The 27,273-nt window shown below is 52.7% G+C and overlaps 1 protein-coding gene and 1 long non-coding RNA gene across 2 annotated transcripts; both read left to right on the top strand.

The window, feature by feature from the left end:
* The first annotated feature begins 10,284 nt into the window (after positions 1-10,284).
* On the top strand, positions 10,285-26,319 carry Efhd2 (EF-hand domain family, member D2). Its single transcript, NM_001031648.1, has 4 exons — positions 10,285-10,616; positions 22,496-22,643; positions 23,803-23,937; positions 24,827-26,319. Exons 1-4 carry the CDS (start codon positions 10,312-10,314, stop codon positions 24,956-24,958), a joined length of 720 nt encoding a protein of 239 aa, NP_001026818.1. The 5' UTR covers positions 10,285-10,311; the 3' UTR covers positions 24,959-26,319.
* LOC120103027 (uncharacterized) lies at positions 10,623-18,091 on the top strand. Its single transcript, XR_005505082.2, has 2 exons — positions 10,623-15,845; positions 15,959-18,091. It is a non-coding gene; the product is annotated as an uncharacterized LOC120103027 (long non-coding RNA).
* Positions 26,320-27,273: the final 954 nt, after the last annotated feature.

Below are 27,273 nucleotides of genomic sequence, written 5' to 3'. Positions count from 1 at the left end.
CAAGAAACGAGAGACTCACATCTGAGGTTGAATACAGACCTCCACACAGGTGCACACACAGGTACACACACACACACACACACACACACACACACACACACACACACACACACACCATTCCTTGGATCGACACAGAAGAGGCTTGGACAACCAGAAGTGGTTTTTCCTCCTCATGCCCACACAGTGGCTCTGAGGCACACCAGCAACCTGACCTTAGACACATGAGAGGGTGGGCCACAGCCAACTGAAACAAGTCACCTCCAGCCTCTCCGGCCTCTTCCCCTGCTCGCCTAAGAAGCTATGGCAAACATCTTATGCCTCGCTGATGCTGGCCTGCATGGAAGCTCGGAATCGTGACTCTGCAGCTAAAGGACCTTCTCTCACAACTTGGCAGCATCACCAGTGCCTGCTGTTGCAGACAGAAGCCAGCATCATGAGCTGTCTGGGTGGAGGAAAAAAATAGCTTCCAGATCTTTATTCCAAGGCATGCTTCTAGTAAGAACTGTGGTTTCTGGGTTTGGGGTGGGGGTGGGGGACTTAGAGGGGAGAGCAATACGGGCAAGACCTGAGGAAACCAAAAACCTGCAGATGCTAATCGAGGTCCTCTTTCTCCTGCTTGGAGCCTCCTGAGCAGGAGGCCAGGCAGTGAGGAAAGACTATTGCAACTTATCAAGACCGGCTTCATCAAGATGTACTGTTTGCCTCTGTCCTCTTGGTGTCTCCAGCTATTTTGGGCCAACTCAGGACCTTATGTGGCTGATTTGTTTTTTTAAAAAACCTTTGATTTTACTGTCTCCAGGAGCCATAGCTAAGCCTCCATCCCAGGACAGATCCATTAGCAAGTTGCTTTTTCTGAGTTTCCTCTTACCTCTGGTATAAACAGCTTCCCTCCCTAAGACCCCAGATTCAGAAGCCGGAGTCTTTGTTTCTGTCTAACTGAAGCCTTATCAGAGAAGCAGCTTTCCTTTGACTGCCAAGTCACATTTTCAGGGACACAATTAGTCTTCCGTCAGGCAACAGATCCTGCTGTGAGCCTGGGGGTGACGTTGTGCTAGCTCTCCTGGCTTTGACCTTTGCTCCCTTCACATTGTAATCTACTGCTTTTAAAGTGTATGTGCGTGAGCATTTTGCTGCCTTCTGTATCTGTGCGCTGTGTGCATGCAATGCCTGTGGAGGCCAGAAGAGGGTGTCAGATCCCCTGCACGGGAGTTACTGGTGGTTATAAGCAACCAGGTGGGTGCTGAGAATCAAACCGGGGTCCTCCATCCGGAAGAGCAGTCAGTGCTCTTAACTGCTGAGCCATCTTTCCAGCCCTCTGAACTATTACTTTAATGAAGGAAGTTGGAGTCCTTGACTTGGGGGTATGTTCTAGTGAATGGCTCACTTTAGTGATGCGTGTTCTTTTGGCTTTCTCGGGGTCCTTTTGAGAGCCACATGTGGCAGTGACTGTCTCCTGGAGTTGGAATTTGATAACCACTTTTTATAGTGTCCTTGCAAACCATCAGACATTTGCTAGACCCCGTAGGCATAATCCCACTTCCTCTGCACACAGCTCCAGTCTTGCTGGTAGAATGAAGAGTCTGTGAAGTACCTTGCCCAACGTGGCACAGCGAGCATTGGAATCCAGACTTCTTCAGTCCACCATTTTACTTAATGAAGTCCAGACCCCTGCTGTTTGTGCACTGGTTGGCAAGGATCGAGCTAGCCAGGGAACAAAAAACCCTATTCTGTCAAAAGTGATTGTTATACAGGATCGACCACAGTGCCTCTGAGAACACTTGTTTAAATCTGTTTCTGGGACAAGCAGGGGTAAATGGATGGTCATGTTTGTGTTCCAATAAAACTTTATCTATAAAAGTGGGCAGAATTACCAGTCCTTGTGGGAAACCGTCCTCAAGACTAGATGAACGCGTTTATAGACGAGGCCTGCTATGGAGCTAGCTGCCACGAGATGGGTGAAGACCAGAGGGTCAGCGTTGTGTGTCTTCCTCAATCCCCACTTTTTGACGGGGTCTCTCCTTTAACCTGAAGTCACCAATTCAGCTAGACTGGCTGGCCACTGAACTCCAGGCATCCTCCAGTCTCCACCTCCACGGCACTAGGACCAAAGGCACCAGCTTCCCTGTTTGGCTTTTTTATGTGAGCCCTGAGACTATTGAGTTAGGGTCCTTCTGCTCATGTGGCAAGCCCTTTCCCACCCGAGTCGGCTCCCCAAGCCCCACGGAGAGCATTCTGAGTGTCACCTCATGCCTACGGTGGTGGCACCAAATGCTTCACAGATTTCTCAAATGCATAATGCTCTCGAGAGCTCCAGGAGAGCCAGGGATGGGTGGCACGAGGTCTTAATCCCAGGATAGGGGAGGTTGAGGTGAAGAGCTAATCAAAAGTTCAAGGTCAACCTAGGCTCTATAGCCAGTTCAAGACCAGCCTGGGGTGCATAGAGAAACTGTGGAACTCTACATGGACCACGCCACAGACAGCATTCCCCCAAGCTCATCCCAGTGAGATCTCAAGCATGGGGCCTAACCATCTTCCATACTGCCTTTGCTCCTAGCGAGTCATCTGCACAGATGCTCTGCCTGATGGCCCGAAAGAGCTGTTCCCCCCCTTGAGGCCTGAAGGAATGCTGCCTTCAGCCTCAGCTCCTGGGCTTCCTGGTATCTGCTGAGTCACCCGCTTCCTCCGTGAATCTCTTGGGTGTATAGCTTGTCTCGGGGACCAGATTACCTCTTTCACCTAACTTCACCTATGTCTGCTTTGGTCCACGCTGTAGTAACTCTACGGTGTCCTGCATTCTCAGGTGTCCCCCGACAGTGGCCACACGCAGTATCTTCTACCTATTATTACTCCATCCACTGAGCAGAGAGCTACTTAAATAACCTGTGGGTTACAGTGATAACCCAAAGGCCAGCGTGTCACACTGCCTGAACCCCTATCTGGTGCCCGAGTCACTCCCTCAGAGACAACAGGAGACGACACTTGAGAAGCCTGTGTTCTGCATTCCTGTGAGCTTTGTGTAGAGTCATGTGGGTTCAGAGGTGTCACTTCGGCGGCTTCTGTTTCTTGGCGGCGACCTACAGACCTGAAAGTGGGCCACCGGATGCTGGGGAGGGGACGTTGAGAAAACATCCGATGTGTCCCCAGCCTTCTCAGGACACCACAGGCCATCGTTGATTCACTCAACAAATATGTCCCCTGAATTCTCTGCAAGCTAGGCTAGGTGCTAGGCTGGGGCTGAGGGAGGGGGTTTCAAAGGCAACCCGGGAAGTCTGGTTGGGGGCAGGGCATCAGCTGCTCTATCAACAGTTGGTGATGGGTAAGAAATGGGAGTGGAAGAGCCTTCCTAGTTGACTCTGTGGGGTCCAGTGGGTCACACAGTCTCCTGTTAGACTGGACCAGGAACGGATCCCAGACCACAGCCAACACACTTGAAAGTCTGTCTGGATCAGCTACAGGCAGCAATGTGCTGCTTTCCCAGGTTAGCGGCTGCCAGGATGAAATTCACAGTCTTCTGCCCATGTCCGTAGCATCTGTGGAAGGAGCCCAGAAGGGCTAGACTTACGGTATCCTCTCCCTACACACACACACACACACACACATAGTCTTAAAGGATTTGAACCGACTAACAGTTGCACGGACCAACATCTATTCACCCAGACAGGGACGGAGGACAATCTGAAGAAGCCGGTACACTAAATCCATCCAGGAACTTACGAGCCTATTGGAGTTCCAGGAGTCTGGGTGAGGGGTTGTTTACACGTGGAGGACTCACCCCTACACAGGGGAGGACTCAGGAAAGATGCACTCTTGGAAGGCACCTGGAGGCAGAAGGACAGGTCTTCCAGAGTCCCCATTGCCCAGCAGTTGTTTATGGTCTCCAAGCCCTGGGGAGGAGCCCTGCGTAATCTCCCCTTTCCTGGAGGTTTGTTTGCTTTCTGGGTCCCCCTCCCCCTCCTCCTTCCCACCAGGAACATTCAGTTCAGAGGAAACGGCTGCAAACAGAGGCATTAACTTGGAGGCTGGTAAGGTGGTTCCACTGGCAAAGGGATTTGCTGCCAAACTCCTACCTTCAGTTCTAACCCCAGGCTGGCCCTGGCAGACGTCCAGAACTGACTCCTACAGTTGTCCTCTGGCGACCTACGGGCACCGTGCACACTCCCCACCGCCATTGTTCTCATATGCTTTCTGTTGCTGGCATTTATTTGGCTTCCTCATTCTGATCAACATCCATCAGAAAGGGAAGTCAAGGAAGAAACTAAAGGCAGGAACTTAGAGGCAGGATCTGAGGCAGTGGGCTGGACTCTCCCACATCAATTCATTTTTGGGTTTTTTGTTTGTTTGTTTTTTGGGTTTTTTGTTTGTTTGTTTTTGTTTTGGGGGTTTGCTGTTGTTTGGGTTTCTGTTTTCTTTTGTTTGTTTTTTTGGGTTTTTTTTTGTTTGTTTGTTTTTGACAAGGTTTCTTTGGTTCTTCATGACAGGGTTTCTCTGTGTAGCCCTGGCTGTCCCGAAACCCTTCTTGTAAACCAGGCTGGCCTCAAACTCGGAGATCAATTTGCCTCTGTCTCCTGAGGCCAGATCTAGGTTGCCCCCAAATTCTATATCAGACCGTGGAAGCAGTATCCTGAAGTTTTTACAGCTTTACAGAACAAAGGACTTCACAAATAAAGGCAAGTTTAAAACACACCGGTGGGTATATCAGAGAGGCAGGTACCATGAGATTGGGGGAGCTTTGCTTTAGGCTCGAGATGCTACCTGGTGACATTCTTAGCTCTTGGATTGGTGGAAGCTGGTAGTCTGTTAGGTTACTGGAGTCCCAAAGGTTTTCACTTATTGGTCACAGGACATTACTGGGACGAGGTGCGGCTGGGCGTGGGCATTTGGAATGACTGTTCCTGAGGGCTAGAACTAGCCCAAGGGAAAGTCACTGGTCTTTGGAACTGCCACACTAATCAAGGAAAAAAAAAATATATATATATATAATTAAAAACAACCACAATCCATTTAGGCCTAGGCAACTAAATCTTAGGATATTGAAGACCAAACACAAGACCCACGCATGCTAGGCAAGCACTGGACCACTAAGCCACACCCCCAGCCCCATATGCAAATACTATGGAATGCTACCTAGTTTCTAGAGTCAACTCATAATCTACAAGATAACTCCAAGAGAGAGCCCTGTACATGAGTCGGCTCGCAAACATTTGCAAATGCTCCCCTACCCTCTCCTCCTGCACCAGGCAGCGGGGCCTCAGAGTTCCTAGCTGACAGTAGCTACCTTCAGTGCGCCCACTGAATGGCCTCCGGATGCTGTAAGAGATTGAAGACAGAGATTATGGCCCCTTTCCCTGCCATCAGCCCATTACCTCAAGTGAGTGTTTATGGTGTCCCTGGGCCTTGACTTCTAAGCATCTCTCATCTCTCCGGGGCTTCCTGATGACTGGATCTTTATGATGATTAATTAGCTTCCTGGCATTCCTGAGTGCTAGGCACATGCTCTGACCTGGGGTTATCTCTCAAGGCCTCGATAATCCCTTTCTTGATCCCCCAGAATCTCAGGGCTTGAAGGACCCACCCGGTTCTGTCAGACTGTGGAATGTGGCCCCCAGTGGTCATGCCCTGTCTGGTCAACCCAGAGCTCTTCCCAACCCTTTCTTGTTTCTTCCTTCTGTCTCTTCTGTGTACGCAGACACAAGCATGCGAAGTGTGTATGTGTGTGCATGTGTGTATGCGTGTGCATGTGTGTAAGGTGTGGACCCATGCACTCCCACGAAAGGTATTGATTGGCCCACTCTATCATGCCACTATACTGCCCTGTTTCCTGTCTCTCACTGATCTTTGAGCTAGGCTGGAAGCAAACCCCAGTAATTCTCCTGCCTCCACCAGCTACAGTGCTAAGTTCTCTGTATAGCCCTGGCTGTCCTGGAACTCATTCTGTAAACCAGGCTGGCCTCGAACTCAGAAATCTGCCTACCCCTGCCTCTCAAGTGCTGAGGTTAAAATTGTGTGCCACCACATCTTACTAGGTATTTTTTTTTAAGTGTGGATACTTGGGATTCGAACTCAGGTCCTCACGCTTGCATAGCAATGGCTCATACCCACTGAGCCATCTCCCAGCCCAGCCCTTCTCTTTTTCAAATTGTTTTCTTGATAAGACTTCACCCCTCCCTACAAGACAGTTATACAAGTAAATGTGGGAGGCAGAGAAGAGACACGTCAGCGATGACTAAGTCGGCTTAGCTCCCTCTCCACTTGCGAGAGCGTCAGGGTTGGCTCTCACTCGCCTCAGCCTCCGTAGAAATCCTTTGCTGAGGGGGTGATTTTTCCTCAAGATCATTCTTTCTCCATGACCAAATGCTAGAATGTGCCACCAGAATAGATCTTCCCCGCTGCCAGAATCCGTGCTCCCCACACAGGACTCGTGGTCATTATAAAGTGACTCTCCTAATAAAAAGCCAACTGGTATTTCCTAGAAGTTCTATCTCCAGTCTGTCTCCAGTCAGAGCCCATCAATCACCTCTGTTTTTTCATACCCTCCCCATTGCTTTAGTGTCTAAAAGAGAAACAAAGATTCCCTGGACCCCCAAGACAGAAGAAAAAAAAATTGAACGAAACTCAGTCTCCAACTTGGATCTCTGGTTCCGGTTTTAGCAACCAGCCCTCTAGGCAAGACCACAGCCCCATTGCCTCTGAGACAGGCAAGGCAATGAGCGCCTTCCTCACATGTCACAGAGGCTCAGAGGTATGAGGAAGTTCACCGAGGGCCGGGAGACAAGGCTGGGAGATAGGTCAGTCAGCAATGTGTTCGCTGTGCACGTGCAAGGAGTTGAGTTCAACCCCCACCGCACACGTTTGGAAAGCGTCTGCTCCACAACTTCCAGGCTAGTGGAAAACCCTGTCTCAAAACACAGGTGAACTGAGCCTGAGAAATGACAGCCAAAGACCTCTGGCCTTCGTGTGTGTGTGTGTGTGTGTGTGTGTACACAGGTAACCCAAGAGTAGTTTTCAGAGCTTTCCCAAGCTGAGTAGAATGACCCATGCCTTGGTCTCAATACTCAGGGCGCTGAAACCAGAGCATTGATAACAGTTATAGGCCAGCCTGAGCTATCTAGTGAGATCTTGACCAACCTGGTTTACAGAGCGAGATTTTTGTCTCAAAAAAAAACAAAAAACACAAAAAACAAAAAGTGCTTAACTGAGTGCCATTCCTAGGTACCAGGAAAGTAGAGAACCAAACGCTAAGAATTGTCCTCTGGGGCTGGAGAGATGGCTCAGCGGTTAAGAGCACCCAACTACTCTTCCAGAGGTCCTGAGTTCAATTCCCAGCAACCACATGGTGGCTCACAACCATCTGTAATGGGATTCGATGCCCTCTTCTGGTGTGTCTGAAGACAGCTACAGTGTACTTATATGTGATAAATGAATAAATCTTAAAAAAAAAAAAAGAATTGTCCTCTGACCACCAGTAACACATGCTTCAAATTAATAATAATAATAATAATAATAATAATAATAATAATGATTTAATATAAAATTTAAAATGGACTGGGGAGTTGCTCACCCAGAAGGGTGTCCTGAGCTGAGGTACTAAGGCTCCGGTAACCTTTCTCTTTCTCGAGATGTAGCAGATAAGAGAGAAATTCCGTTACCTGTGCATCAAGGTGTTCATCCTCCTGCCCCAGGATTTTACCTATGCAAGCTAAGTAGGATGTTAAGTAGAGTTTAACACACACACAGACACACCCCCTTCAAAGAGTTCAAACTAGACCCCAGATTCATCTCATATGAATGACTTCTCCGGACAGCAGACCCATCAGATATCCTCATCCCGGTGAAGTCAAGTAGATGCAAAACTGCCCATAATTAAGACACTGCTGAGTCCTGAAGAACCATTAGATTGTCATACATTCTCCCAGAGTGCACCGGATACCTGTGATCACAGCACCCGAGAAGCTGAAGCAGGGAAATCTATAGTTTAAGGTCTGCCTAGACCAAATGGCAAGTCCAAGCCCTCAGACTGAAAAGGGAGACTGTCTCACAAACAGAACAAGAAATCAGACTGGGGATATGGATCAGACAGTAAGGCACTGGGCTAGCATGCTCAAAGCCCTGAGTTCAATCTCTAGCATCATATAAACAGCATCTAAGGGTGCAGATCTTGTTCTCCCAACATTTAGAAAGCTGAAATATCAGAAACGCATCATCCTCGGCTACACAGAGAGGATGGGGTTAGCCTGGGCTACTGATATCTATCTAAAATAAAGTCATAAGTTTGGGTAAACTGAGGCTCACCACAGTTTTAAAAGTAACCTTCACACTTTACAAGGACAGCCTAGACAAACATAGACGTGTGCAGATGTAATTTAAATGTTCCAATCTCTGTGCGCCCCTCCCCTGTCCTCGGTCCCTATGAAATAAGTAAGCTGGGTTCCTTTTACAAGCAGCTGGACTAAACTACCCAACACTAAGGAAGTGTAACTCCCTTGGTCTTTAAGAAATCAAAATCTCTAAACTTAATTAGCATCTTTATCAGACTTAGCAACCTTACAAACAGTGAATCGAAATGTTGCATTTTCTAAACTACCGGTTCCTTCTGTATCCATTTTACTCTTGCAAATCCCTTTTCCTTCAACAATATTTTTGAACGCATCAACAAATACTGATGGATGTCTTCCTCTGAGAGTCATCCTGCTGCAGCCAGCAGCTTCTCGGGTACCCTCTGTTTTCACAGCGTCGTCACCTTTTAGCCAGCCCTCTCCATGTCTTCTCTGCACCCTGCTTTTAGGAGTGGGCAGTATCTGGGTCCCCAGCATTGTCCTAACATCTTAGAGAATACACACCCCATCTGTACCAGAGACTCTTAACTCCAAAGAGTAAAGTTTTCCCCAAGTGCTTGTGGAAAGCAGCTTTGTGGACCCCAGTGACAAAGGACAGGTCTGTCAATCTAGGTGGGACCTGGGAATCAGTATTGTGGCTAGTGCCCCTGCAGTTGACGCCAGAGTACCATAGCTTTGTAGTTTTAAGAGTTTGTTGTCTGTCTGTCTGTCTATCTATCTATCTATCTAGAAGGGCTTCTCTCTATGCAGCTAGCCTGGAACTCCTGGTTGTGGACCAGAATGACCGAACTGGGTAACCTCTCTGCCTCCCGAGTGTTAGGACTAAAGGCTACATACACCCTGCTCAAAGATTTACTTTAGGTTTCATTATGTGGACGTGGGGGAGGGGTATATGCTTGTGAGTGCAGGTGCAGAAGCAGGCCAGAAGAGGGTCTTGGATCCCTGATGCTGGACTTACAGGCCTTTTGTGATTTGACCTTCCCTACCCCCACCCTGCACGGACGCTAGAAGGTCCTTCCTTCACCAGCGCGATGACCACTCTTAATAACCGAGCCTTCTCTTCAGCCTAGGTTTGCTGGTTTTGAAGTGACAGACTAGATGACAGAGACAAATTCTCTCTGAACTCCTCCTTTCCAGCCCCCTTTCCTGAGCTTTTGGAGAGAAGGTCACCCCCCACCCCCGGGATCCTCATCAAAGAGGCAACATGGAGATCTTTCTGAAACCCCTCTGAGGTAGAGTCCCAGGCATCCACCGGATCAAGCAGCTTATTGTGCTGAATCATTCTGTAACAGGACGAGCTAACCCCTTCCCCTTTCCCCAGTTCTTCGGGGACCTTTGAGGACTGGTAGGATTCACCTCCCTCATAGCAGCTACCCCACTCTTGAATGATGCCAGCTACTACGGCCCCGGAGACAGTCTCAGTTGGACTCTGGTGCTAGCTAGGGTCCACCTTCTTCAGACTCCTGCAACCTTATCAAGAATGCCCAGCGGCTCACCACCAGTGGTCTCCATGGCAACCGACAGCGTATCAGAAATACAAACCCCTTTTAGAGAAGGGGCTGGGAGCCGCGCCCCTCTCCAGTCCCTGAACGCACAGCCACCTCATGCGAGCGGACCCTCTTCCCTCCCGCAGGGTTGGGACGCCCCCCTCCCCGGGTTCCTTCCAGAGGGCTCCCGGGACTCAGCGGTCCCCCAGAGGTCATCAGAGAGATGTTGATGGTTTTTCACTGGGGGGGGGCGGGAGGGGGACGACGATGAAGAGCTAGGAAGCAGAATGCACATGACCCCCCCCCCCCGGGGACTGAGAGGGACTGGGCACGCGGCAGAGGCGGCGGGAGCCAGCCCGGGGGCGGGCGGTCCCCTAAGTCCCACCTTCAGGGCGGCGCCTGGCGGCGGGGAGTGTCAGGAAGAGGAAGAGCGCGGCCGGGTGCGCGGCGCGGAGCAGGGGCCCGGCCGAGGCAACGGTGCGCGGGCCACCATGGCCACGGACGAGCTGGCCAGCAAGCTGAGTCGGAGGCTGCAGATGGAGGACGAGGGCGGCGAGGCGACGGAGCAGCCGGGGCTCAACGGGGCGGCAGCGGCGGCGGCCGAGGCTCCCGACGAGACTGCCCAGGCGTTGGGCAGCGCGGACGACGAGCTGAGCGCCAAGCTGCTGCGGCGCGCGGACCTCAACCAGGGCATCGGCGAGCCGCAGTCGCCCAGCCGCCGCGTCTTCAACCCCTACACCGAGTTCAAGGAGTTCTCCAGGAAGCAGATCAAAGACATGGAGAAGATGTTCAAACAGTGAGTGCCCTCGCGCCCGGTTTCCCACCACCCTAGACCCGGCCTCGGGCCCGAACCTCCAGTAATCCCAGCTAGGCTCCCCCAGGACCCGGACCCACCAGGGTGGGGAACTCTGCTACCCCTTCCAGAGAGCCACGAGGCTTCCAGACCCACCACCCAAGCACGCAAGTGGATCTGGGGAACCCCCTTTCCCGGTCCTGGCATGTGACCCCCTCCTCCTGGTGATGCTGCCCTCGGGATACTCCACACGGGTTGGGAGCACCCCGAGGTTCCTTCTAGATAATCGCAGGTCCCCAGCGAGTTCCCACCACCACCACATCAGGGAACCGATCCCCTTCCCACTGTTAATGTTACTGCACCTACCACCCTAAACCCACACACACTGAGAAAGGGCCAGTGGCTTCCTCCCTTCCTCTCCTGTCCCAACTACTGGACTCCCTACCCCCCACCGCGATAAGGCACCCCTATTGCCTCTTAAGGGGACATTCCCGGCACCCATGCGAAACATATGCCATTTACTAGGGTCCTTTAATTTCTTCTGCTTAGCTCTGGTCTCTCTAGTTCTAGATTGGGACTACCTCCCCCGTGCCAAACACATACACACACACACACACACACACACACACACACACACACACACACACACACACACCTCAGTTATTCTGTTTACTTACCATGGGTGAAAAAAAACGCTTCAGCCTTTCCACTCCTGCCCACCCTGTTGGCCATGTCCCGTTTCCTTAACACTGTGTGACCGCACACTAGGAGAGGGTTCCTCTGTCCCTGTCCCCCCAGTCTTCAAATATGTATTTCCCCTATTATCAGGACAGAGTCCCCTGGGGCTTAGTCCTTCTCCACACACTGTGAGTCCACCTCCCTGAGCTCTCCACCCGGAACCCCTTCACTCAGCGGCGGGCGGTGCAGTGGTGACTCCCCTGCCCTTTATCAGAAGGCAGCCCTCTTCTCAGCAATAGTCTTCCCCCTCCCATACAATCCCCGGTGCCCGGTACCCGGTACCCGGCGCCCTGTTCCCGTACTCTCTGGGCAGAAAGGGGACCCCTTGCTATGTGCCCTGCCTGGGGTCTCCAACCGCCACACTCCAGTTCCTGTGATCCCAAGCTGTACCCTTACCAGATTAGGGTGTCCCCTAGACCTGCGGGCCCAGCCATTCCACGCCCGCCCCACAAAATAAAGCAATATGGAGGGGATAGAGAGAGTACCCATGGGGGTAGAGAAGGTGCCCTCCATAGGACCGTCGGCCCTACTTTGATCAAGCCACCTATGGTTCCTGGAAAGGAAACAGTCCTCCAGGTACCAGGCCCGAGTAGGGCGCAGAGGGATCCAAACCACTGAAGCTGAGTTTTGGGTGGGGTACGCAGGGAGTCCCAAAGCAGAAAACTGCAGGCAGGTAAAGGATTGAGAGCCCCAGCCACACCCAGCTGACAATACCCAGACACCAATCGGGAAGCCCGTGAAGGGGGCGTTTCCTCCATCCGGGGTCCAGAGAGGGCTTTCCTGCGTCCCACTTCCCACTTCCCACCCAGTCTGTGGGTGACTAGAAAGTCCCTCGTGCTGCTGGAATACACTCCCAAACTTCTCCATGGAGGTTCCAGGGTGAGGGGATACCCACTGGCTTCAGTCTGCGCTGACTGACTAGGCCAGGAGAGCAGGAATCCGCATTCCTTGCTTTTGAATCTTAGGGCAACTGTGACTTCCAGGTAGAGCCAGCCTGTGGGAGTGTCCCAGAGGATATTCGTGTGTCATAGATCTCTGTTGAGATAGGACTGAGGCGGTGCAGCCCACACATGCCTCCCAGCAGCCCTGTGACCCAGGACTTTACAGCTACAAAATGACAGGATTAGGATTCGAACTCAGACAGCATAGCTTCAAAAGCCCCAGCCTTCCCTTCAGAACTGTCTCTCACAGATGCCTGTGTCAGTGTCTCAAATCACATCCTGACACCTCTCTCTCTCTCTCTCTCTCTCTCTCTCTCTCTCTCTCTCTCTCCCCCCGTCTCTCTCCCCCCCCCCCGCTGTGTGACACCCCCAAAGAGCAAACTCGGGAGAGACCACTTGGATTTGTGGGGAACCCGTGGGGACAATGGTCTGGAAGCTGTGTTTGTACTCAGTTTCACACAGGCTGTTTTGGGGGGAGCAGTTTAATTGAGAGGTGCTTTTGTGGAGATGAGAGAGTCCTGGCCTCCTCAGAGCTACCTCTTGGCACTAGTGCTGCGTGCTGGGGTGTTGGGAGGGGCAGGAAGGAGCCAGAAAGCTGGACCTCAGGAGAAGGAAACGCCACTCGCCAGGGTCCCTTGCTGGGGCACAGAGCTGCTGATGTTGTATTCAGGGAAACAAGGCTTCACTGTGCCCCATCAGCCCAGCCCAGCCGGGGCCCGGCTGGGAACAGCCACAGCTAGCTTCTCAGAGCACAAAATACACGATCTGTTTCCACTGTGCAAGCGGCGGTTGCCTCCTGGGGCCCAGCAGGTCCCAGGATCTGAGCCAGGGCTCTGTTGAGAGCAGAGGGCAGGGAGGAGTGGAACTGGTGCCCTTGGAAAGTGGAGCTAGCTTTTCCTTGGCGGCTAGGAGGCCAGGCTTCCTGCGTCATCTTCCTTGTCATCCCTGGACCTCAGTCTACCCCTGTGTAAGAGGAATGGGCTGTGTGTGATGAGTCTCAAAGACACTTATGTTCTAGCCTTATTTCTAAGGGCTCTGGAGCACTGATGTTCTTCAGAACTGCGGTGCAGTCTTCTGGTCCATGCATTCAGTGTGGACGAGCAGATACCGCCTGAGAACAGTGGTTGAGGGAGTGCCGGAGGAAACAGCACTGCCAGCTGACTCCAGCCCCTCTCCCCATTTTACAGACAGGAAAACTGAGATCCAGAAGAGAGAAGTGACCAGCTCGGAATCATGGGTTTTTCTGGAGGTGGGGCCTAGAGATGACATGTACTGAGTTTCCCCCTTTGGTCCGGCATCTTAGAGCCTGTACCCCACCCTCTTGCCCTACCCCTCGTGGCCTCAGACTCTATCCCTTCTCTCTCACACACACACTCAGCCTCCTCCCCTCTCTCTACCCACTCATCCAGAGTTGTTTCTAGAAGTTTCCAAGACAAAAAGGCATGGGACAGATCCACAAAATTTCAGGGATGGCTACCCTCTGAGCCGATAACAGCCCAGGGAGAACTCTGGAAGGTTCTGTAAGCTGATGCTTGCCTGGAAGGCAGGCACACATAATTGTGAACGAGCTGTGGAATCTGAGGAAGGTGCCCTAGTTCCTTGTCCCGTCTGGCCAGCCTCCTCCCCACCCACTTCATCCCATGACCCCTTGCAGCAGGCAGGCAAGGTCCCCTTTCTTTCTGGCTTCCCATCACAAGCTCCTGGGGCCACCGGGCCTCCTCTCTCTTCCCTTCCTGCTTGACAGTCTGCAGCCCTATGAGGCTGTGGATTTAGCAGCATGTGGACCTAGAGCACATTCCTTAACCCTCTCTGGGTCTCTTTCCTCACCTGATGGTGCTGTCAGATGCGTAACCTAGGACTTGGCACTGAATCAGTACTTACTAACTTACTGTCACCACTGTCCCAAGTTCACCATATGCCCTGGCCCTGGCGGCAGCCATCAGCACCGATCCTGAGGTAGCTCAGAATGAGCCTCTGGCTGCCTCTGCTTCCCCCCAACAGAGCTGCCAGGCTGTGAGGCTGGCAGCAGCCCTTTGCATTGGGCAGGGATGACAGGGATGCAACCCGTTGCCACTTTTCCTCTTGCCCAACAGACGCTCTGATTGACGGCTACATATTGCTTTGATAAATAACAGAAATAGAGAGATGAATTCATTATCACTTAATTACGTGGCAGGCAGGTGGTAGAAGAAAAGGGGAGAGCTAACGGCAGCCCTTGGAGCGACACAAAACTGGGACACACGGGCCCTTGCCACCCAGCTGGGTGTCTGAGCAGGGTACTGGGCTTCTGAGCCTCGGTGTCTCCTGGGGTCTTAGGACCTACCTGACAATTGCGAGTGGGGAAACAGAACTGTCACAGGTTTGGCCTGGGGTCTGGGTCATGGATGGTCTTAGAAGCAAAAGGTGCCACCTGCCACCCAGCAGCTATCTTTCTCAAGTTTTGCATACAAAAATCCAGCTGCAGGCACGGTCTTTGGGAATTCTATGGTGGGTCCACAGGGCCAGTAATGGAAGGCTTCTGTGTGTCTACCGTTAGGAAAGACTGCAGCCACGGGTCCCCACAGCAGCCTGGGGGTGGTGTCGAATTAAAGGTGTCCCCAGCCCTGTCCTTACTAGAGAGTCCCAGGGGAACTCACCTCAATTACTTAGAGGTCAAGTTTAGTCCTCAAGACTCAAAGAGGTGAGTCACTTGGCCAAGGTGGTGAGTGCTACTTGTATGATTAGCTCTAGGAGGCTAGCAGGCTTGGTGGGGGTTGAGGTGCCTCCTACCCCAGGGAGGAAGTATTCCCAACAAGGACCTCTTCTCTTTTCCACCCACTTCCCCTCTGCGTCTGAGTCACCTCTCCTTCCCCTCCTGGGGACTTTCTGATTGGTGGGGGGAGCGGTGGTTACACCTCCCATTGCCCCACCTCCCTCCTTCCCAACCTTCTGGTTGAGGTCCAGGCCTGGCCCAAGGGTCATCAGGACTTCCAGAGGCAGGTTGGAGGCCCCCTTCTGCAAGGACGGCTCCTCTGAGGAGTTAGTCACGTCACAGCCTCTTACAAGGAACGGTGCCCACACCCTGCAGTCGCTGAGTTCCTTCTGGCTGTCTCAACAGCCTTCTTGCAAAGCGGAAGTCCAGCTTTGCAAAAACAGAGCAGGCTGCAGGGCCAGGCAGGTGTGGCTAGCTGGGCCCAGCCTGGCTGTGCTGAGCAGGAAGTCCTTTTTAGGACTCAGCCGTTTGACGGATGAATGAGGCCTCAGTTGACCCACTGGGTAGCAGGATCTTGACTCTCTTCTTCTTCTTCTTCTTACTACTACTACTACTACTACTACTACTACTATTACTACTTATTGTTATTGTTGTTATTATTATTATTATTATTATTATTGGTGTTTTGCCTTTGGAGGATATTGCATTCCCCAAACTGGAGTTATACACAGTGGAAGTTTCCATATGGGTGCTGGGAATTGAACCCAGGTCCTCTGCGAGAACAGCAAGTGCTCTTAACCACACTGAGCCATCTCTCCAGTCCTGCTGGCTCCCTTCCTGATACTACCGGCCATTTCACAGGTAGGGAGGCTGAGTCTCAGATGATTAGGGTCCACAGCTAGTGAGAGGCAGAGGCAGTCTCTTCATTGGGGGTCTATCTCCCTACCCTGATTTCTCCCTCACGTGGTCCACAGGCCTTCATGTCTCACTCGTAACCTGGAGCTATCAGAAAATGCATCTCCCCAAGTGCTTCCCAATTCTGGTGGCACTGGCCTGTCATCCCAGCTGCTCAGGCGCCTGAGGCAGGGGGATAGAAAAACTCAAGGCCAGCCTGTGCTGCAAAGTAGGTTCGAGACCAGCCTGGGCCACTCTGCAAGACCTCAGCATGCATGGGACCCTGGGGTTAATCCCCAGCATCACAGAAAGAGACCAAGAAAGAGAAAGTACAAGGCCAGTCTGTCTACTTCCATTTCCCTTCCTGGTGACGGCGGGCAGGTGACTTTGTCTGTGTGATCTCTTCAGGAGTACTGTGAATGGAGTCAAGAGTGGGTAACAACATTGGGTTATATTCATAGTCGGTATCATAAGTGATTATTAAAGGTGGGCGGAGAATAGAGCGACGGCAAGACGCTCCCACATCGCCACCTTGGCTCAGCCCGTGGGTGGTGTCAAACTTGAGGTTAAGACAACCCTGAGTCTTGGCAGCTCTCTGGCAAGTAGCTCTCAGCTTGTAGGCTCTCACTGGACCTTCTGGAAAACAGGAGAGGAGGGCCTGTGAGCACTGCACACTACTTGGTCCCTAAACCCCTGATATTCATGGTAATAAGAGAGCACGGAGACTGGGGGCCGGAGACTGGGGGGCTGCTGAGACCAGCGTCCCTTCAGCAGTCGATCCTCCTGTGGCCATTTGGAAGCAGCAACACAGGCCTGGGCTGGGTGCCAGAAGGGACAGAATGTGGTTAGTTCCCTGTACCCCTTTGCTGGGGCAACAGCTGTGATAATGGCTTCGCTTCAGCCAGCACAGCAGGGCTGGGGCTGGGGGAGCGAGGGCTGCCTACCTGAGGGAACAGTGAGCCCTCTGTCCTCAGAGGAATTCAAGGCACCAAGCAGGGAAAAACCACATTGGGAGTTTGGCCCTTACGGCCGGCCGGGCTGGCTGAAGTGACCTCCACTCACTACCCTTTCTATCCCTGGGACTCTCCAACCCAGCGTCTGGAGGCAGCCGGATATAGTGTGGTTTTGTTTTGTTTTGTTTTATCACAGTTGGACCCCACCTGCACCCATGCTGACCTTGGCCAGTGCACTTTCTTTCTGCCTGAGCCTCCTCGAAAAGGATGTCTGGAGGGAGAATGCCACCCTTGTGACTCGGGGTTATCAGGACGGAGGGCGAGGACAGACAGAGATGGGGGAGAGCGGCTGAATAAGATCGCATTCAGACCTAAAGACAGGGTCAGCCTGGGTGGCAGCTGGAGGGAGGGTGGATGGGAGGGATCTTTTTTGTCACATCCAGGGCAGCAGCTGCTGAGCCCTCCCCTGGTGTGAACTATGCATGGGGAGGGAGGCTGGAATGTGGGCTGGGTGCCAGGCAGCCACAACGTCGTTGCCGTCGTTGCCGTCCTGTCCCTCGGATGTTGAGAAAAGGTGCTGAGCTCCAAAGCCTGAGTTTTGTTATCAGAGCTTGGTGACATTGGCTTTCCTGAACCAGGCCCAAGAGCCCCCAAGGGGAGCATCAGGCCCAGCCCCAGAGGCCTATGAGGAAGTGGGAGTCAGAGGGAGGAGTCCAGCTAGTAATATCCCACCTGCTGTGTGGAATTATCATTCCCCTGCCCTGGGCCCCAATTTTCCTCCATAAGCTGGTGGGCCAGGCTAGGTGGATGAACCCTGAGGGCCAACCTTTCCTTCCTGTATCCTCGGAGCCTCCTGGAGCCTCATTTCCAGCTCAGAAAGAAAGGCAGCAGGATGAGAGGGCCTCCCCAGCCTCGCCTCTCTCATGAGAACACCATCATTTCCCACAGTTGTTCACTTGCTTGGAGGTGTGGGGACAGTCTCCACTGTTACCCCCTTACAGGGAGGAAAGCAGGGCGACCAGGGGCTACCTGCTTAAGGCTCCAGTCCCCTACAGTTTAGCCAGACCCCCTAAGGTGCTGGATCTTTAAGTCAAGCCTAGAAGGGGGAGAGAATGCTAAGCCCCTTGGCCATCTATCCAGTCTGACTTCCTACCCCTCAGGTCACTCCACTCCTCCCAATTCTGTAGGGAGCTAGGCCTAGACCCCTTGGAGAAGCCAGCATGGGTTTGTTTGTACGACCGCCTTACCTAGACTCGAAAACTTTTTTTTTTCTTTTTTTCGGAGCTGGGGACCGAACCCAGGGCCTTGCGTTTGCTAGGCAAGCGCTCTACCACTGAGCTAAATCCCCAACCCGACTCGAAAACTCTTATGCAAACCTAGCTGACCTCAAACTCACTGCAATCCTCCTGCCTTAATCTTCCAGGTGCTGAGATTATTGACAAGGGTCATCACACCCAGCTCCAGCGTAGCGGGGACTTTTGTCCTGTTTTTCTCTTATAATTTAGTGTTCTGTGTCCGTGTGCGCACCTGACTGTGTCCGTGCATTATGTGATGCAGTACCGGGGATGGCCAGAAGAGGGCGACAGACGCTGTGGCGCTGGCGTTACAGGTGCTTGTGAACAAGCTGGGTGGCCCGGGTGCTGAAACCCGGTCCTCATGATTGAGCAGCAGTGCTTTGGGCCTCCAGGGTGGTTTTTATTAACCCAACGTCACTGCCGTTTTCATAGTAAGGATGTGAAATGCTCAGTGTAGCATCTGGTGTATGATCTTGATGGCAATGGCCGGTTTTAAGGTATTAAGCTCCTACTGTGTGTCTGGCCCTGTGCTGAGAGCCAACTTGAATCATCTCGCAATCCTTGCCTCACTTTCAGAGTGGGCTCTTTAATCTGCGTGGTAGACATGGTGAAAGTGGGGTTCTTGGGGTCAGGTGACCCCAGCAGGGCCACCCAACCAACAGAGGCAGGGTTGGGTTTTGAATACAGGGTGAGTATGCAGTCGACTTTTCTCTCAGGTCAGTCCTGTGAACTAGTCACCCATGTACACCTTTAGGGCCTTTGGGGAATGGTCACCTCCCCCAGGGTCACCTCCCACCCTGCACAAGGCTTCTTTTGGCTCTGTGTCACCTGGCTTGGTGATCGATGTTTTTCGGAACTGTAGCCAGCCCCCGCATCGTCCCCTGGAGACTGGAGTTGGCCTGGGTTGGAGCCCTGCCCTGGTAATTGAATGACCTTTGATTGATATAGACTGCGGTTTGAAGCGTGGCCTGGCCCAGCCTGAAGCTGCCAGAAACCAGGGAATCCACAACTCAACGTGATCTCCAAGTTTGGGCATGGCATGTGCTTCCTTTAGTCTGAGATAGTTTATTCTGGCTTTAAAAGAAGCATAGACCCAGCTGGGGACGCAGAAAAACAAGGGACATGTGGCTCCCGAGCTGGGGTCCCAGGCTAGAGCCCTTTTCAGTGGTCCTCCAGTCCTGACCTGCTATGATTGCCGAGCATGTAAAGTGCCTGGTACACAGTGGTTACTTGGCAAGATAACCAAATCTCACCAGAGTGGTGATGGCTGCCAGGAAGCCTACTTACTGTATGGGCCGTGCTGTGGGCTTGGCATCTATGAGCCCAAGCGGGTCTCCCAATGACCAAGAGGCACCATGACATCTGCGTTTCTCAACCACGCTCCAGTGACGACGTTTAGGACCAGTGATGTTTAGTTGCACTGTCAACTTGACACGATTTAGAATCCCTGGAAAGGGAAGCTCAGTGAGGGATTGTCTGGACCAGGTTGGCCTGTGGGCGTGTCTTTAGGGGGCTGGATTATGCTAATTGATGTGGGGAGGCCCTGCCTAAGAGTGGGCAGTATCATTCCCTGGGGTAAAGCACTTGAACCAAAAGCAATCTGGGGAGAAAGGGGTTTATCTGGCTTAGACTTCGATATCATAGGACATCGCTGGGAGGAGTCAGGACAGGAACTCATAGGAACTTGAAGCAGAAACCAAGGAGGAATCCTGCTTGCTGTTTCCGGCTCACAATCAGCTAACTTCCCTATCCAGCCCAGGGAATGGTGCCACCCACAGTGGTCTGGGCCTTCCTAAATCAGTTAGCCATCAAGGTAATCCCTGACAGGTAGACCTGCAGGCCAATCTGATCTGGGCAAACCCTCAATTGAGATCCCCTTCTCAGATGACTCTAGACTGTATCGGGTTGACAATTAGAGCTAACTAGGACAGGTCGGAAAAGCGATCCGGGAGACAGAAAGCACAGCAAGGACTCTTTCGGTTCATTCGCTCTGCGGTTGGTGGCTATGCTGTGGCCGGTTGCTTCAAGCTGCTGCCAGAACTACCCCAGCCATCATGGCCCGTTCTCTCCAACCTGCTTTTTGTCAGGATATTTTAGCATAACCTCAAAAAAGAGACTCAGACCAGAGCATTCTCCTTGTAGGGGGCTGTACGGATGCTGTAGGCAGATTCTTTGATGTCTGTTCAGGAGCACCTATGACTCCCACTTAAGACAAGCAAAAATTGTGCCAAGATGTCACCAGATGCCCCTTAAAGGTCACACTGAGGGGGAGCCCAGGCAGTCTGACATGAGAACTGTGACGCGCCATCTCTGAACTTCACTGAGGTCCACGTTCAGAATGTAAGGGACTCTGTGGTCCCAAGGGACACAGAAGAGGTGTCCTTTGTGTCTTGCCTTGGGATAGACAAGCCCCTCATCAGGTACCCCTATTGACAAAGGAATGCAGTGGGAGCCCAGCCTTCCACCTCCGGCAGGCACAGTGCTGTAACAGGAGAGTGCCCAGTCACCTCAGGGGTGGGGGTGGTTCCTGCTGCAGACCGTGGCTGGGCCTTCACAGCCCTTGCCTGCCCGACTGGCATTCACCACATCCTCTCATACTTGCCCTACCCAGCAGTCCCTCTGTCCTCGGGGCCACTAGCCTGCCTGTCCCCACCCAGCGCTCTTACTCTGTTAGGGAACACATGGTCTGTGCTTCCTTCCTTCCAAGGCCTGATTCACCCATACATCAACTATTTATACCCCTCACACAAATGCTCGCCTTGGCGCTGTGGGCAGACACCGATCTGCAGGTGGCCACGGGACACAGAAGAGGACAGGGCACAGATGCGTTGATTTATAAGTTCATCAGCCGGGTTGGGGATTTAGCTCAGTGGTAGAGCACTTGCCTAGCAAGCACAAGGCCCTGGGTTCGGTCCTCAGCTCCAAAAAAAAAAAAAAAAAAAAAAAAGTTCATCAGCCTGACAGACCTGGGATAGTGGCCCAGCTCTTTTCCTTACTGCTGTGTGACCTTGGGTAGGTCAGTTAGCCTCTCTGAGCCTCTGGTTATTAAGAGTGTTAAGGAGTAATAAAGCTGCCGCCCAACCCGGGGGCTGTTTAGATGTCTACAGTCAGGTGCGGCTGTGTGTAATTGGAGAGGGGCACAGGGGAAAGCCAAGGAGAAGCAGGAAGGGCACCCAGTATCTGTAATTGAGCCCGTACTTGTCCTCAGGCAGAAAAGCCTGCATGTCACCCTGAGGACACTTCCCCCAGGCTCACGGCCCAGGGGACAATCAGAGCAACTGTGTGTCACCCTGACCAGCAGACTTGGCGGTGCAGACAGCACCTTTACTGGCTAGAAAGTGGATTGGAAGCTACCTCTGGCCACTCACAGCACAAGGTGTGTGGGGACAAAGAGAAGGGACATCCAGACCTTTTTCTCACCCATCCCTGACCCTGCCAGGCTGTTAGTGGCAGAGGGAAGAAGGGAAGGGCGGAAACAGAGGCCTGATTATCAACTGGTTCTGTGCCAACACACCCACCCCGCTCCCTGCGGGCTCCCAGAACAGCCTGTTTCCCTGAACACACCCAGATCCGCCGCCCTGCTGTGACTGCGGCCCTGCCTCCCTCCCTCCCAGACACAGTGCTCCAAAGAGGCTGCTGAGACCCTTGGCTCGGAAGTCATTCCCAAGTCACTCATGCCACAGTCTGAGCACCTAGTAGGTGCTTTTTATTCTCTCTCCCAGAACCTTGGCATAAGCTGGGGCGGGAAGATCCCCGAGTGAAGGGTGCTGGCTCCCTCCCGTGAAGGGGCGTGGCTCTGTTAGAGTGAACCACGCACCACAGAAATAGAGGAATGTGATGGTGCACATGAACCGTCCCAACAGTAGGGACAGGAAGGAGGATTGCTGTGAGCACAGGGCCAACCTGGGCTACATAGTGACTTGTAGGACAGCTGGGGCTGCCAAGTGAAACTGTCCAAAAAAATTTAAACATTGAGACCATCTCCGACATCCATGCATTCTCTGGCCACTGGGAATGATTTTGTACTCACGCGTGCGTACACACACACACACACACACACACACACACACACTGCCCATCGAGGTGCCTGGACCAGAGAGAGCAGGACCCACAGGCATGACGTGAGAACATCTGCTTGTTCACACCACACACAGCATAGGAGTCTGTGGTTTCCCCCTCCACGCCTTGGGTTTGTGTGAGAATTAGCACTGTTTAAAATACAGGATGCTGCCAGACCACGTGGTAAGGACCCTTCCAGCCCTGATGGGAAGACACTGACCACTTCCTGTACCCCCGGCTCGCGGCCTCTCTGCATCCTCCCAACACCAGGTCCGTCATGATAGCCTTAAGTCTCTCTCTGCGCCCACAGGTATGATGCGGGCAAGGATGGCTTCATCGACCTGATGGAGCTGAAACTCATGATGGAGAAGCTGGGGGCCCCCCAGACGCACCTGGGCCTGAAGAGTATGATCCAAGAGGTGGATGAGGATTTTGACAGCAAACTCAGCTTCCGGGAGGTGAGTCCATCCCCCCAGGGTCACTCCCGGCCAGCCACACCTGAGCACTGGGTGGCCAGCCAGCTGTGAATAACTGAGAGCTATGTGAGGCTTGCAAGGCATTCTTGGCAGGTATCCTCCTGCCTCAGCCAAACTAGTGCTGGGATTACGAATGTCGGCCATCACAATCAGCTATTTTGAATGACTCCTATGTATGCACGCCACTGAGTTGTGGGAAAGGCTGTATGCTCTGAGGGTCTGGAGATTAGAGGGAGAAGTCTCTGAAATGAGGTGCTTGGCTCAGAGGAAAGGAAGGCAACGGTTCTGCTGAGGGGACCAGGCATGGTGCTAGGTAGCTTCACATTCTCTGAGGCAGAAGCTATGGACCAGCCTGTTTAGGGAATGGCTGGAGAGACCAAGGCTCAAAGCACAATAGCCATGGCACGTGCTGAAGAGATGGCTCAGTGGTTAGAGCACTGACTGCGCTTCCAGAGGTCCTGAGTTCGAATCCCAGCAACCACACGGGAGGCTCCCAACCCTCTGTAATGGGATCTGGTGTCCTCTTCTGGTGTGCCTGAAAACAGCTACAATGTACTCATATATAAAATAAATAAATAAGTTGTATGGTTCTAGACCCCAGATGGCATAGAGTTGCGGCTGTGAGAAAGTAGGTGCTCCAGACAATGCTAGCCCTTAGAGAGCTGGCATGAGTCAGAGAAGGTAGGGAAGAGAGGTGGCGTCAAGGGCTTATTAGGTTATATGGGGATAACCAGAGGCCAGGGGAAAAAGTCAAAATGGTACCCCCAAAATAGCTTGGGGTCAGAGAGCACCCATCCCAATCCTTCCAGCGCAGAAGCCGTTTGCCATCTCTGAACCATCTTCCCACTGCGGAATGGGAGCGTGGTCCCTCTGGGGCTTTGTGAACACAGTGCAGATTTGTGTCGAGGACAGCGGGTGACAAGTAGAGGCGCCCTGAAGCCACTGGTGGGAACTCTTTAGCCCAGGGTCCTAGCAGGACAGACCAGGAAGGTGGGGGCAAGAGCCCCGCCTATCTTGACTTCCGGTCCTGCAGGTGAGCACACAGCCTTTCTGCAGAGGGATCGGAGCTGGGACTTGGGTGTGGCCAGGGACTTTGTCCCCATTATCCCTCACTGACCCCTGTGCCCTCATCTGTCCGCAGTTCCTTCTGATCTTCCGCAAGGCGGCAGCAGGGGAGTTGCAGGAAGACAGTGGCTTGCACGTCCTGGCCCGCCTCTCCGAGATTGATGTCTCCACAGAGGGCGTCAAGGGTGCCAAGAACTTCTTCGAGGCCAAGGTGAGGAGCCAGGGACTGCACGGTCCAGCTGTGCGATGACAGGGCTAACATGGAGGACTGGCGCCGTGCCTCCCTGTCCCTCGAGGCTGCAGAGGAGAGGTGGGGCTGACCTTTCGTGAGGTGTGCAGGGCCACGAGGCTCCCTGGATGCCCCACCTTTGCCAGCCCTAGCCTGGAGGAAGCCGCAGGGCTGCATGTACAGCCTCCCCCCTTCAGCGCATGTATAGATGAGGGGAGGGGACATATTTGTTTCAGCGGCTCCTGAGCCCATCCAGAACCCCGCCTTTTCTTATTTCTTGTTTCCATGAAAAGCTGAAACCGTTGCTTACCAAGGCTGCTCCCCTTCCCTTCTCTCTTTTCAAGCCTTTGATAGAGATGTCAGGGCTCATCAGTGGACCAGTATGTCTGACCTAGGACAGGATGTCAAGGGCATCACGGCTGTCTGTAAACCCCTACTGCTTCTGCCAGTGAATATTCTCTCGCTCTCCCTCTTCCTCTCCTTCTCTCTCTCCTTTCTGTGAGTGTGTCTATCTGTCTGTCTGTCTCCTCTTTCTTACTCTCTCAGAGAGAAATGGTCTCATATTACCCAGGCTGGCCTTGAACTTCTGATCCTTCCACCTCTGTCTCCCCAGAGCTAGGATCATAAGTATTTAGTACCATGTACATCACCCATGCTAGGCAAGCACTTTACCAGCTGGGCTCTATGTCCCCGCCTCTGCCAGAGAGCCCTGTGGTCAGTTTCTGTGTGCAAGATTCTATGTGGATAAACTAAGGCTGAGAGGTGACTGTGGCTCACAAGGGCCGGGGCCAGAAAGGCCCCCTGGAAAAGCAGCTCCCTGGGCTGATCTGATGTGGAGACCACACCCCTGACCTGTCCCCCTCGCCCTCAGGTGCAGGCCATCAACGTGTCCAGCCGCTTTGAGGAAGAGATCAAAGCCGAGCAGGAGGAAAGGAAGAAGCAGGCTGAGGAGGTGAAGCAGCGAAAAGCGGCCTTTAAGGAGCTGCAGTCCACATTCAAGTAGCCAGAGCCAAGGCCAAGACCTGGCCCGGCCCCATGTGCAGTCTGGGGGTACGGGTCGGTCCAGGAGACCTGTGGGAGACTAGCTCCCAGGTCCTGGTCTCTGTGCCTGGACCACTATGAAAACGCAAACTGTATGTGACCGGATCTCATCCGGGAGTCTCCTCAGTGGTTGGTCCAGGCCCTGCTCCCATCCGCTGTTCATGCGGCTGTGACACCAGCCACCAGCATCCTCTTTGGCCATCCCTACGTCTCTTGTTCTCTGGCCACTCTGCTGCCTGCTCTAGCCCAACTCCAGCCCATTCACGCCCCTGCCTTTGGTACCAGCTACTTTCTCCACTCATCACCTACCCTTAACTATAGGCCGCCCTGCCATGGTCCAGCAGAAAGTGAGACCCTCCCCAGGACTCTTCCTTTCAGATCGGCCCCATCTCCGCTGAAGGTGGAGGGACTCCTATATTGATGAGGAGATCCAGGGACTCTTATAGTAGTGAGGAGATCCAGGCCCTACTACTCTAAGCTGATATAAATGGGGCCCAGCCAGGCAGGGTGAAGGCCACTGAGCGAATCTACCTCACAGGCTACACTCTGTCAGGCATGCCACGGGGGATGTGAGTGATAGGGTTCCGTGGGGAGGGTCCCAAGGGGCTGTGGAGAGGGGGGTGGGGTTCCAAAGGGATTGGCCTTTTCAGGGTAGACTTCAGCACTCTGCCTTGACTCCCCACGGAGTGCCTGATGTGTTTATGTGCACTGGCAATAGGACACGGGGCGGCACCCCTTTCACGCTACCCTTCCTTGAGTTTGTCACCAGCGATGGCACTCGTCAGCACCAGATCGCATGGGGACTCCCTGTCACCAGACAGGCCGTAGTGAAACCCGTGCCGCTGCTCCATAGCTCATGTGCTTGCTTCACGCTTTACGTGTGTGTACGTGCGTGTCCCTTGCTGTGTTGTGGAACTGTGACGTCACCCCAGTCTAAGTGAACGGCCACCGGGGCCACCGTTATGCAATGTTCCTCGTGTCACTGCTCGTGAAACTCGATGACTCTTTGTTTTACTACAATGCCTCAAGAGCCCCCGGGACCCCTGCAGGACTTGCAAAGGTTTTATTTTTTCGGTCTTAGAACCTGTGAGAATCGGAGGGGCCAAGCCCAGCCCAGCTCAGCAGCCGTGGCCCTGGCTTGTTTGCCTTAGTGGATATGTTTATACAGAGGAATATAAATTCCCTTTACTTTTGGCTGTTTGCATTTTATTTTTGGTTCCCCCCTCTCAACACCTCTCCCCCGACCCCACTCCCCCAAAAAATGAAAAAAGCTTCATTCGGTGGTACGATTATTTTTTTTAACTAAAAGGAGATAAAATTCTATATTCTTATGTGTGCGTGGTTTTTCATGACCAACCGGAGACAAAGGCGGACAGGATTTATTCTGGATCTAGGCGGCCACAGCAAGTGCCCAGGGAGGAGGGCACTCTTGCTGGAGAAATCTGTCCCTTAGCATCTGTAAAACAGTGATCTAAGCACCCATATTAAACCCACTTCATCCTTAAAGGAGCTCACCAAAGGAGCACTGGGTTGTTTTTTTTTTTCTAAGAATATATATATATATACATATATATATATATATATATATATATATATATATATATATATATATATATATAGTGGCTGTCTTCAGACATACCAGAAGAGGGCATCAGATCCCATTACAGATGGCTGTGAGCCACCATGTGGTTGCTAGGATTTGAACTCAGGACCTCTGGAAGAGCAGTCAGTGCTCTTAACCACTGAGCCATCTCTCTAGGCCAGGAGCACTGGTTTTTAATCCCTTTTAATGGTAAGGATAGGGAGGCCTGAAGGTCTGTGGATACACAGACTGATTGAGGCAACAGGATTTAACCCAAGGCGCGAGCCTTTATCATAAGGCCCCCTGCCTTCAGATTTCACAGAGACTGTCAGAAGAATGGACAGGGCAGATGTGACACACACCTGACATCCTGGCCTTCCTGGGGGCTGAGGTGAGAGGAAGGAGAGTTCAAACCTGGTTGGCCTGGACTAAGCCCCAAGACCCTGCCTGTCTAAAGAAACTGTAACAAGATGGGTGCTATGGGTACAGAGGTTCTGAATCAGTGAATGCGCCCCCCCACACACACACACACACACGCAGACACCCACCATCCTCGATGCCTCTGGAGTGCTGGAGCGGCTGCAATGGTGAGATCAGCAGCTGCTTGTGTGGGGCCCATGGCATCCCAGTCTTCATCTGCTGGACTGAACTGGGATCTCCAAGACTGTCCAGACTTGTGGTTACAGCCTGAACCC

The sequence above is a fragment of the Rattus norvegicus genome, chromosome 5 (genome assembly GCF_036323735.1).
Source record: "Rattus norvegicus strain BN/NHsdMcwi chromosome 5, GRCr8, whole genome shotgun sequence".
Taxonomy (NCBI): Eukaryota; Metazoa; Chordata; class Mammalia; order Rodentia; family Muridae; genus Rattus; species Rattus norvegicus.
The sequence above is the reverse complement of the archived record's forward strand: the minus strand, read 5'-3'. Positions and strand labels throughout refer to the sequence as shown.